The 12,843-nt window shown below is 40.3% G+C and overlaps 1 protein-coding gene across 1 annotated transcript; it reads left to right on the top strand.

The window, feature by feature from the left end:
* The first annotated feature begins 1,244 nt into the window (after positions 1 to 1,244).
* On the top strand, positions 1,245 to 6,220 carry LOC135530435 (cytochrome P450 2K1-like). Its single transcript, XM_064958760.1, has 4 exons — positions 1,245 to 1,443; positions 3,182 to 3,366; positions 4,394 to 4,535; positions 5,792 to 6,220. The coding sequence occupies exons 1-4, from the start codon at positions 1,314 to 1,316 to the stop codon at positions 5,977 to 5,979; spliced, it is 645 nt and encodes a 214-aa protein (XP_064814832.1). The 5' UTR covers positions 1,245 to 1,313; the 3' UTR covers positions 5,980 to 6,220.
* The last annotated feature ends 6,623 nt before the right edge of the window (positions 6,221 to 12,843 follow it).

Here is a 12,843-nt window from a genome sequence, read left to right as displayed (position 1 = left end):
TTGCCACCATGCCAATGAAGTTAAGCAGGAAATGCCAGCAAAACTGTGAGCCATCATATTCATGCATAAAACCCCCCACATAATTCAAATGTACAATGCTTTTCTTTCATTTTGTAAAGTTAGTGTGGGAGAGGTGAAGAAATGATTATCGATCAATAATGACAAACCTCCTGGCATTGACAACTGTCATGTCTTTAATCTGAGCCCAGATAAGTGTTTGTCCTCAGGCCTGGTTCTAACAGCCAACCTATCATCTTACTGCCAGCTTTTAGCAAACTGTTGGAAAAAATGGTGTTTGACCAAATATAATGCTATTTCTGTGTAAACACATTAAGACTTTCAGAATGCTTATAGAGAAGGGCACTGGACATGCACTGGCACAGATGACTGATGGTTGGTTTAAAGAAATGTATAATAAAAATATTTCAGTGCAGCCTTTAATATTAGTGACCATAACGTGTTGAATAATCCTATGTGTTATGGCTTTTCAACCTCAGCTCTGAATCCACAATATGGCAATCTATCTAATAGAACCCAAGGGGGGTTTCTTTAATTGAAGCTTCTCTAATGTTAACCATGCAAAGTGTGGTGTACTGCATGGCAGCTCTCTTGGTCCTCTACTCTTTTCTATTTTTATGACCTGCCATTGGCATTAAACAGAGCCTGTGTCCATGTAAGATTCAACCCGTCAGCAATCACAGCTAGTGAAATCACTGCAACACTAAACAAAGAGTTGCAGTCAGGTTGAGAATGGGTGACTTGTAATAAACTGGTCCTGAACATATCCAAAATGAAGCAATGTATTGATACAAATCATTCCCTAAGTTCTGGACATCAGCTGAATCTGGTAATTAATGGTGTGGCTGTTACTTGGTGTTATTTTAGATTGTAAACTCTCATGGTCAGAACATATTGATTCAATGATTGTAAAGATGAGAGGACTTTGATAAATAGATGCTCTGCTTTTTTAAATAAATCAAATGTATTTATAAAGCTCTTCTTATATCAGCTGATTTCACAAAGTGCTGTAAAGAAACCCAGCCTAAAACCCCAAACAGCAAACAATGCAGGTGTAGAAGCACCACTCTCCACAAAGCAAGCTCTAGTTTGATCTTATCTTAATTATTGTCCAGTTAAAAGAAGGGGCAACTTAATCTGCCCAGAACGGCGTGACACATTTATCTTTTCATTGTAATCAGAGGGCTAATATCAATACTATGCAGGCCAGTTTCTCTTGGCTAAGAGTTGACGAAAGACTGACTGTACATAACTCATGTCATCTGAGGGTTTGTTTCTGTTAGGAATCTGGCAATATGGATTCTTTCTACCATGACGACAACCTGCTATTTAGTGTTGGTAACCTGTTTGCTGCTGGTACCGACACCACCGGGACAACCCTGTGCTGGGGTCTGCTGCTAATGGCCAAGTACCCCCATATACAGGGTAAGGATTGATATAAGCACAAACACATGCACGCACACACTCCACAGGAGGCTGCTGAGGGGAGGACGGCTCATAATAATGGCTGGAATGGAGTGGTATCAAAAATATGGAAACCATGTGTTCGATTCCGTTCCAGCCATTACTATGAGCCTGTCCTCCCCAATTAATGTGCCACCTGTGACACACAGACATTAAACAGTAAAGCACTCATGGTGTTACAAGTTATAAACATTGACAAAGGGCCAAATATAAGAATATATTATGAAACTAGACAAGAATGGCTTGGTTAATGAAGGTTAAACGTTAACTGAGGAACATCTTCCTCAGAACAGCCTCAATTCGTTGGAGCATGGACTCTAGAAGGTTTCGAAAGCATTCCATAGAGATGCTGGCCCATGTTGAATCCAATGCTTTCAACATGTTGTCACGTTGGCTGGATGTCCTTTGGGAGGTGGACCGTTCTTGATACACACGGGAAACTGTTGAGTGTGAAAAGCCCAGCGGCGTTGCAGTTCTTGATACAAACCGATGCGCTTGGCACCTTCACCCTACCCCATTCAAAGGCACTTAAATCTTTTATCTTGCCCATTCAACCTCAATGGAACGCATACACAATCCATGTCTCAAGACCCACTGGTTGACGCTTATTTATAAAACCCTCTTAAGCCTCCCCCTATCTGAGAAAGTCCTACAGCAGCCCTCATCCTCCACATACAACACCCATTCTGCCAGTCATATTCTGTTAAAGGTCCCCAAAGCGCACACATCCCTGGGTCGCTCGTCTTTCAGTTCGCTGCAGCTAGTGACTGGAACTGAACGTTCTCTTCCTCTTCATCTGAAGAGGAGTAGGAAGGATCGGACCAATGCGCAGTGTGGTAAGTGTCCATATTTTGAATAAAGACATAGAACACTGAACAAAAACGAACGAACGAACGAACGAAACAGTTCTGTCTGGTGCAGATACAAACACTCAACAGAAAACAATCACCCACAACTCAAAGGTGAAACCAGGCTACCTAAGTATGGTTCTCAATCAGGGACAACGATTGACAGCTGCCTCTGATTGAGAACCATATGAGGCCAAACACAGAAATCCCAAATTATAGAAAAAAGAACATAGACTGCCCACCTCAACTCACGCCCTGACCATACTAAAACAAAGACAAAACAAAGGAACTAATATCAGAATGTGACAGGAATGAGCTGCAACAAACACTCAAACTAGACAGTTTTATCTCAATCTCTTCATTCAAAGACTCAATCATGGACAGTCTTACTGACAGTGACTGATTTGTGTGATGTATTGTTCTCTACCTTCCCCTTTGTGCTGTTGTCTGTGCCCAATAATGTTAGAACCATGCTGTGTTGTCATCTTAGGTCTCTCTTTATGTAGTGTTGTGTTCTCTCTTCGTGATGTGTGTTGTCCTATATTTATATTTATTTTTATCCCAGCCCCCGTCCCATCAGGAGGACTTTTGGTAGGCCGTCATTGTAAATAAGAATTTGTTCTTAACTGACTTGCCTAGTTAAATAATGTCTCAATTATCTTGAGGCTTAAAAATCCTTTGTTAACCTGTCTCCTCCCCTTCATTTACACTGATTGAAGTGGATTTAACAAGAGATCATAGCTTTCACTTGGTCAGTCAGTCATGGAAAGAAGAGCAGGTGTTTTTAATGTTTGTATACTCAGTGTATATTTCATTGTGGTAACTCCAACCCTCCCTCCTTTCTGTCTCAGACCGGGTCCAGGAGGAAATCAACAGGGTTATTGGAATTCGTCAGCCCTTGGTAGAGGACAGGAAGAACCTTCCCTACACTGATGCAGTGATCCATGAGACCCAGAGACTAGCCAACATTATACCCATGTCCATCCCTCACACCACCAGCCGAGATGTCACCTTCCAGGGATATTTCATCAAAAAGGTCAGATACCTGGATATCCAAATCTCTGTGTTTATGTTGTGACCAACTTCAAATTGTATTTTTTTCTGAAGGGAAGTTACAGCTTCAAAAAACAATAAAAGAAATGCATACAAATAGAAGCCCAATCCATTCCCCCCTTCAGTCCCTATCCAACCCCGCATCCTCCTTCCCCACCTGGAAACCATGCCTTCCAACCCGCCTGTATAAATGTATGGTTGGGATTACAGGATGCCAAGGTCATATTTTTCAATTGTAACATGTGAGCTGGGAGTCGTGAAGCAAGTTCAGGGAGTTAATCAATAAACTAAACATAATACAAAACAAGAACAAACAATACACAGACATGAAACAGAAACAACGCCTGGGGAAGGAACCAAAGGGAGTAATATATGGAAGGTAATCAGGCAGGTGATGGTGTCCAGGTGAGTCTGAGGTGCTGGTGCGCGTAATGATGGTGACAGGTGTGCGTATAATAATGAGCTGCCTGGTGACCTAGTGCACCGGAGAGGGAGTATACGTGACATCTATATTCTGTTCCAGTTAAATGATTGTTCAGATTGAATTAGATCTGTGGACCATACTGTTTAAATGGCTAGCTCAGAATATGAGCTTTCCAAAAGTTGTTTATATATTATAGAGATCAGTCCATTTGGGAGCCCAGATAGTGTATTTATAAATCCATCACTGGAAGGTTTGGTAGTTGGGTTTCCCAAGGGACTCTGTAGACCAGCATAGCTGACTTTAGTTGTAAATATAGAAAAAAAGGAGTTGCCTGGTAATGTGTATGTATCTTTCAAATCTTGGAAAGTTCTCAAACCATAACTGTCCATGATAATCGGTAAGGATTCCACATTTGGGGGATGCAAAAAGACGGCATCCAGATCACAACACATTATTGTGAAATATTGGAGTATGGGCATGCCATAAGTGTATATTTCTGCCTGAAGTTGCAATCCATTCCTATTAAACAACGTTTCATCACTTTTACTCTGAAAATAAGGGGTCCTGTGCTTCACTCTTACTGCAGGGGACATCTGTGATTCCTCTACTGACGTCCGTCCTACAGGATGATAGTGAATGGGAGACCCCCCACACCTTTAACCCCTCCCACTTTCTGGATGAGCAGGGAGGATTTGTCAAGAGGGACGCCTTCATGGCCTTCTCTGCAGGTAGATTAAAACCTCTTAAAATACTACCCATCCCGTATCCGGGATCGTGAATACAGCCTCAGGCTTATTAGCATAACGCAACGTTAACGATTTCTGAAAATCGCAAATGAAATGAAAATAATATGCCTGCTCTCAAGCTTAGCCTTTTCTTAACAACACTGTCATCTCAGATTTTCAAAATATGCTTTTGAACCATAGCAAATCAAGCATTTGTGTAAGAGTATTGGAAGCTAGCTTAGCATTTTGCGTAGCATTTAGCACGCAACATTTTCACAAAAACCAGATAACCAAATAAATAAAATCATTTACCTTTGAAGAACTTCGGATGTTTTCAATGAGGAGACTCTCAGTTACATAGCAAATGTTCAGTTTTTCCTGAAAGAATCTTTGTGTAGGCGAAATCGCTCCGTTTTGTACATCACATTTGGCTACCGAAATGAACCGAAAATTCAGTCACCAAAACGTCAAACTTTTTCCAAATTAACTCCATAATATCGACCGAAACATGGCAAACGTTGTTTAGAATCAATCCTCAAGGTGGTTTTTCACATATCTCTTCATTGATATGCCGTTCGTGGAAGCCTGCTTTCGTCTCAGAATCCCATGGAAAAATACCAGCAGCTGAAAATGACGCACCAATTTCGACGGAGGACACCAGGCGGACACCTGGCAAATGTAGTCTCTTATGGTCAATCTTCCAATGTAATGCCTTCCACTGGATGTCAGAAGGTGAATTCACCAATTTGTAAGTCGCTCTGGATAAGAGCGTCTGCTAAATGACTTAAATGTAAATGTAAATGTAAATACGTCACAATGCTGCAGAAACCTTGGGGAAACGATAGATAGGGCAGGCTCATTCCTGTCGCATTCACAGCCATATAAGGAGACAATGGAAAACAGAGCCTCAAAAATCCTGCTCATTTCCTGGTTGCAGTTTCATCTTGGTTTTGCCTGTAGCTCCTGTTCTGGGGCACTCACAGACAATATCTTTGCAGTTCTGGAAACTTCAGAGTGTTTTCTTTCCAATTATATGCATCTTTCCAATCAATTATATGCATAGTCGAGCATCTTTTTGTGACAAAATATCTTGTTTAAAACGGGAACGTTTTTCATCCAAAAATGAAATAGCGCCCCCAGAGTTTCAAGAGGTTAACTTAATTATATAACAAATTGTTTAATTGCAAGAAGTAGAACAATTCTGGTAGCCTTTTGGACAGACTTCATGCTATTTTCTGCATCTTTGGTCTCTCTCACAGGTCGTAGGGTGTGTCTGGGGGAGGGTCTGGCCAGGATGGAGCTCTTCCTCTTCTTCACCTCCCTCCTGCAGCACTTTCGCTTCTCTCCTCCTCCTGGAGTAACGGAGGATGATCTGGACCTCACACCATCTGTGGGGTTCACCCTCAACCCTTCACCTCACCAGCTCTGTGCTGTGAGCCGGGTCTGAGATTTTAACATGAAAATATTGGTGGGACAAACTCAATCAAAAAAGCTAATATGCATCAAAACCCATTAAATGCACCATCATAATAACCAATCCCAGAAATTAGTTTGCGTGACAAACAAACATTATTATATTTTCTTTGATCGGTGCATAGGCTGATTCCAATATCCTTTTAGATTTAATTGCAAAGGAAGACCACAGTAGTCGATTATGTTCCAGCTAAGAATAAAGTTTATAAAGCTTCTGCTTTGTTTCAACTATTGCATTGTTTAACCTCTTGAAACTCCCCATCCCGGATCCGGGATCGTTCCAGCTAAGAATAAAGTTTATAAAATCGCTTCTGCTTTGTTTCAACTATTGCATTGTTTTCAAAATATGTTCCATAGGAAATTTGTGTAAAACAGTCTATCAGGAGTAAATCCATTTAAAAAACCAGATAACCATCAATAAAATCATTTACCTTGAAGAGCAGCACCCCATTTGATTTGAATGAAACCTTCCATACATATACTCACCAGACAGTTTATTAACTACATAATATCCCTGTTCATGAAAATGGAATCAGTCCTCAAGGTGTTTTTTCACATATCTCTTCATTGACATGCAGTTCGAGTTGCTTTACTCTCTGTATCGCATGGAAAAATTGGCATATGACTTTGCCACCAATTTCGCGCAGGACACCGTGGTAAATGTGGTCTCTTATGGTCAATCTTCCAATGATCTGCCTACAAATTTGCTGCAGACACCTTTTGACTCATTCCTCTTGCGTTCACAGCCATATAAGGAGATCATGAAAAACAGAGCCTCAAAAATCCTTGTCATTTCCTGGATGCCATTTCAGGCTTCATAAAGATATAAAACTGTATTTTTTTGTGAACAATCAACAACAAGTGGGACACAATCATGAAGTGGAACGACATTTATTGGATATTTCAAACTTTTTTTCAATAAATCAAAAACTGAAAAATTGGGCGTATTTCAAACTTTTTAATAAATCAAAAACTGCAAAATTATTCAGCCCCTTTACTTTCAGTGCAGCAAACTCTCTCCAGAAGTTCAGTGAGGATCTCTCAATGATCCAATGTTGACCTAATGATGATAAATACAATCCACCTGTGTGTAATCAAGTCTCCGTATAAATGCACCTGCACTGTGATAGTCTCAGAGGTCCGTTAAAAGCGCAGAGAGCATCATGAAGAACAAGGAACACACCAGGCAGGTCCGAGATACTGTTGTGAAGAAGTTTAAAGCCGGATTTGGATACAAAAAGATTTCCCAAGCTTTAAACATCCCAAGGAGCACTGTGCAAGCGATAATATTGAAATGGAAGGAGTATCAGACCACTGCAAATCTACCAAGACCAGGCCGTCCCTCTAAACTTTCAGCTCATATAAGGAGAAGACTGATCAGAGATGCAGCCAAGAGGCCCATGATCACTCTGGATGAACTGCAGATATCTAAAGCTGAGGTGGGAGACTCTTTCCATAGGACAACAATCAGTCGTATATTGCACAAATCTGGCCTTTATGGAAGAGTGGCAAGAAGAAAGCCATTTCTTAAAGATATCCATAAAAAGTGTCATTTAAAGTTTGCCACAAGCCACCTGGGAGACACACCAAACATGTGGAAGAAGGTGCTCTGCTCAGATGAAACCAAAATTGAACTTTTTGGCAACAATGCAAAACGTTATGTTTGGTGTAAAAGCAACACAGCTCATCACCCTGAACACACCATACCCACTGTCAAACATGGTGGTGGCAGCATCATGGTTTGGGCCTGCTTTTCTTCAGCAGGGACAGGGAAGATGGTTAAAATTGATGGGAAGATGGATGGAGCCAAATACAGGACCATTCTGATAGAAAACCTGATGGAGTCTGCAAAAGACCCGAGACTGGGACGGAGATTTGTCTTCCAACAAGACAATGATCCAAAACATAAAGCAAAATCTACAATGGAATGGTTCAAAAATAAACATATCCAGGTGTTAGAATGGCCAAGTCAAAGTCCAGACCTGAATCCAATCGAGAATCTGTGGAAAGAACTGAAAACTGCTGTTCACAAATGCTCTCCATCCAACCTCACTGAGCTTGAGCTGTTTTGCAAGGAGGAACGGGAAAAAATGTCAGTCTCTCGATGTGCAAAACTGATAGACACATACCCCAAGCAACTTACAGCTGTAATTGCAGCAAAAGGTGGCGCTACAAAGTATTAACTTAAGGGGGCTGAATAATTTTGCACGCCCAATTTTCAGTTTTTTATTTGTTAAAAAAGTTTAAAATATCCAATAAATGTCATTCCACTTCATGATTGTGTCCCACTTGTTGTTGATTCTTCACAAAAAAATACAGTTTTATATCTTTATGTTTGAAGCCTGAAATGTGTCAAAAGGTTGCAAAGTTCAAGGGGGCCGAATACTTTCGCAAGGCACTGTAAAGCTGGCAGACAGGCATTGAGACAATCATTTACTGTTCGAACATTAGAATGGGCAAAAGATGTGACCTAACTGACTTTGAAGGTTGTATGATCGTCAGAGGAAGGCATGTCGGATTCAGTATCTCCTTTCACGCACGACAGTGTCTAGGTTTTACAGAGAATGGCACGACAACAAAAAACATCCAGTCAGCCGCAATCCTGTGGGTGAAAACAGCTCATTGATGAGGAAGTTTGAAGGAGAATGGCAAGAATCGTGCAAGCTAACAGGCAGACAGCAAACAGACAAATAATACAGTTGTGTGTAGAACAACATCTCAACAACCTTGCTGATCCTTGTCACAGATGAGCTATTGCAGCAGACGACCACACAGGGTTCCACTCCTATCAGCTAAAAACAAGAGGAAGCTCCATTGGGAACGCAATAACCAACACTGGACAATTCAGGAGTGGAAAAACATTGTCTGGTCTGACGAATGCCGGTTACTGTTGCATCATGCTGACAGCAGAGTCAGAAGTTGGTGTAAGCATGTGTCTGTTGTCAACGGTACAGGTTGGTGGCGGGGGTGTAATGGTGTGGGTAATGTTTTCCTGGCACATGTTAGGTCCCTTGATACCAATTGAGCAATGATTGAACACCACAGAGTATCTGAACATTTTTGCAGACCAAACCCAATAGAGCATCTTTGGGAAGAGATGGAACGGGCTGTTCACAGCATGAATCTCCTGCCATCCAATCTGCAGCATCGACATCCCTGCGAAACGTTTTCTCCACCTTGTAGAGTTGCTGTTCTGGAGGCAGTGGGGGTCCGACCTGGTACTAGATGGGTGTACCTATGTAAAAAGTGCTCAGAAAGTATTTTTTGAGATGAATGCCAAAACATTCAGGAGATAAAGGTGCTCAAAGTTTACTTATTGTATATACTCCACCATACCATGACACATCCATGTCTTCATCACTGGAAAAGACAAAAAGTTGAGATATCATTTTAAGCTTACAAACAGGGTTGTCAAACTATTTTACAATTTATTGAAAAACATTAAAACAAATAAATATAAATGGTACTTTTTAAAAACTCTTTTTCATATTTGCATATGTTGTAGCTTAGACCTTATTTGACATGATCTGAGGTTTTTGTGTTTTGCCCGCCATCGATTGAAACAACATGCTCTTGAATACGGGGTGGTTGTCTTGTTATGGCAGATGAATGTACTAAAATGGGAATCAAATTGAAATTTCAACTTTCAAATGGTACCACAAAGATGGTTGGATCAGAAAATGTTGACTTGAATAGGAATATCTGTTTACATTTTTACTGTCAATCTTTAATAGAACATCTATTGAAGTCATAGAAATATAGATAATGGAATAGTCTTGACCATTTAAGTCGACATTCAACGGTGGCTGGACCGTCCACCATCTTTGTGGTAGTAATTATAAGTTTACATTTCCATTTCAATTTAAATTTCAATGGTGTACCAGCTAAAATTGCAGTGGTCTGAAGGATAGGTCCATTCAAATAATTATATTTATATGATTGAAATTTTTATTTTACCTTTATTTAACCAGGCAAGTCACTTAAGAACAAATTCTTATTTTCAATGACGGCCTAGGAACAGTGGGTTAACTGCCTGTTCAGGGGCAGAACCTCCAAAACAGTCCTTTTCTGACCAATTCTTCCATGGTCAAAAAGTGATTGGATTCACCCATCAAGCATTAAAAACAAGACACATAGCGAGTTAAAACGGCTGTTAGCCACTGCTTCCATCCAAACCATTGGTTGAGTATTCTTTCCAGCTTTCTTTCTTTTAACAGAGGTCTTATTTGAATGTTCATCTGCTGATGAGCACAGACATTTTATCGCTACATTTCCTTCATAACGCAAAGTTTGAAAATAATTTGTGAAGAGGAAGTTGACGTGATTCATGACATTTCAGCTAGCTAGAAGACAAACAACTATGAAGTTGACACATTAGTCCAATCAAAGCTACCGGAGATAAGACGTTGATTAATCTGTGGCAAATGACATTGAGTGTTCTTGGGCTTGGCATACTAACGTATTATTCTTTACCTCACGTTAGTCTCATTCCAAACGTCGTAAATTGTTGGTTATCTGCACGGACCCAGTCTTCACTATGATTCATCCATACATCAATTGTATCAATCATTTATTTCATAACTAACTAAATAATCACAGAAATGCACAAACAAACAAAGTAGATATGGTTACAAGGAAATGATACGGGATGTGCCCTAGTGGGCTAAACCGGTATGGCGGCTTGGTAGACAAAGGGACTGAGAAGGGTGCGAAAGACAAAAGACACTACACGATTGATAATTACAACAATTTAAATGCTAATCCTTTGCACATGAACGCTCACTCATTCGGGAATAATTGCAATCAATATATAAATTTACGCTCAGTGTGTCGTCATGATCTCTGTTGGAATCGTCCTTCTTTCTGTTGGAAGTACATCTGCCCATCTCTCTGCGTCCTTGGAGTCTTTGGTTAGAATGAATACTTTAGAGTAACATTCAGAAATGTTCTTATAGAATAGATAGTTTCGGCGGTTGTCGGTCTTCGCGTTCAATGGTACAGAATTCCTAGCTGCAGACTAGTAATTAGTATCAAAGATTTGCTCTTATTCTGTCAGTATCGATAGTCTCAGAGTTTAACCACGTGGTATGGCTAAGAATTCATCAATGAGGAATCCATGGTCTCATACCTTAGCTCCCTCTGTGATCGAGGTACTGGTCTACTGGGAAATTCCCAAGGTAGGGGTTATATCCAGAACCTAGGAAAGGGGTGTCCCATGATGCCAGATGATTGTCTGTGCTCATGGGGCGGGCCAATGACTTAGTTAAACTCCAAAGGGAATTGGAGTTTCCTTCATTAAATAGTTTAAAATCACATTACATAATTTCACAAATAGTTTCATCTTTACTCATTAATTTTATACAACAATTAGATGCAAGCCCCACAATGGAGAGTCTTGTATAAACAGAGTTCTGGTAATCTGGCTTTATTGTCTCTCATGGGTTACACAAACATTAAACGAAATGGACCGGTCGTAGCTGGATTCTCACCCGACCGTGTACACATTCTCAAAAATATGGACATTGTTCAGTTCTCAAGTTCTATGATGGAGAATAGGTTCCTTGGTTCTCCTGTGAAACTTTCTCTCTATACTGTCTGGCGATGAGGAGAGAGACTCCTCTAGGAATTTATGACCTGCGATAACAGAGCCTGGGTGTCGGGGAGAGAGAGTTGGTGAGAGAGAGGGGGATGGTGCAGAGAAAGGGGAATGGTACTCGCTATCCTCAAAGAGGGCCACGTCATGACAATGGCTACCACAGCATTCTGAAGCGATACACAATCCCATCTGGTTTGCGCTTAGTGGGACTATCATTTGTTTTTCAAAGTCAATGACCCAAAACCCACCTCCAGGCTGTGTAAGAGCTATTTGACCAAGCAGGAGAGTGATCGAGTGCTGCATCAGATGACCTGGCCTCCAAAGTCACCTGACCTCTACCCAATTGAGATGGTTTGGGATGAGTTGGACCGCAGTGTGAAGGAAAAGCAGCCAACAAGTGATCAGCATATGTTGGAACTCCTTCAAGACTATCTGGAAAAGCATTCCAGGTGAAGCTGGTTGAGAGAATGCCAAGAGTGTGTTAAGATGTCATCAAGGCAAAGGGTGGCTAATTTGAAGAATATAAAATATATTTTTATTTGTCTAACCTGTCTTGGACACACGTTCCACTAACAAAACCCCCCCAACATTCCGCTGAAAAGGCAGCGCAGGGAAATTCAAAAATATATATTTTTAAATATTTAACTTTCACACATTAACAAGTACAATACAGCAAATGAAAGATAAACATCTTGTTAATCTACCCATCGTGTCCGATTTTTAAAATGTTTTACAGCGAAAACACAACATATATTTATGTTAGATCACCACCAAATCCAAAAAACACAGCCATTTTTCCCAGCCAAATCAAATCAAATTTTATTTGTCACATACACATGGTTAGCAGATGTTAATGCGAGTGTCGCGAAATGCTTGTGCTTCTAGTTCCGACAATGCAGTAATAACCAACGAGTAATCTAGCTAACAATTCCAAAACTACTAACTTATACACACAAGTGTAAAGGGATAAAGAATATGTACATAAAGATATATGAATGAGTGATGGTACAGAGTGGCATAGGCAAGATGCAGTAGATGGTATCGAGTACAGTATATACATATGAGATGAGTATGTAAACAAAGTGGCATAGTGATACATGTATTACATAAAGATGCAGTAGATGATATAGAGTACAGTATATATGTATACATATGAGATAAATAATGTAGGGTATGTAAACATTATATTAAGTAGCATTGTTTAAAGTGGCAAGTGATATATTTTACATCAAATCCCATCAA

This window comes from Oncorhynchus masou, unplaced genomic scaffold (genome assembly GCF_036934945.1).
Source record: "Oncorhynchus masou masou isolate Uvic2021 unplaced genomic scaffold, UVic_Omas_1.1 unplaced_scaffold_1342, whole genome shotgun sequence".
NCBI classification, from domain to species: domain Eukaryota; kingdom Metazoa; phylum Chordata; class Actinopteri; order Salmoniformes; family Salmonidae; genus Oncorhynchus; species Oncorhynchus masou.
The sequence above is the reverse complement of the archived record's forward strand: the minus strand, read 5'-3'. Positions and strand labels throughout refer to the sequence as shown.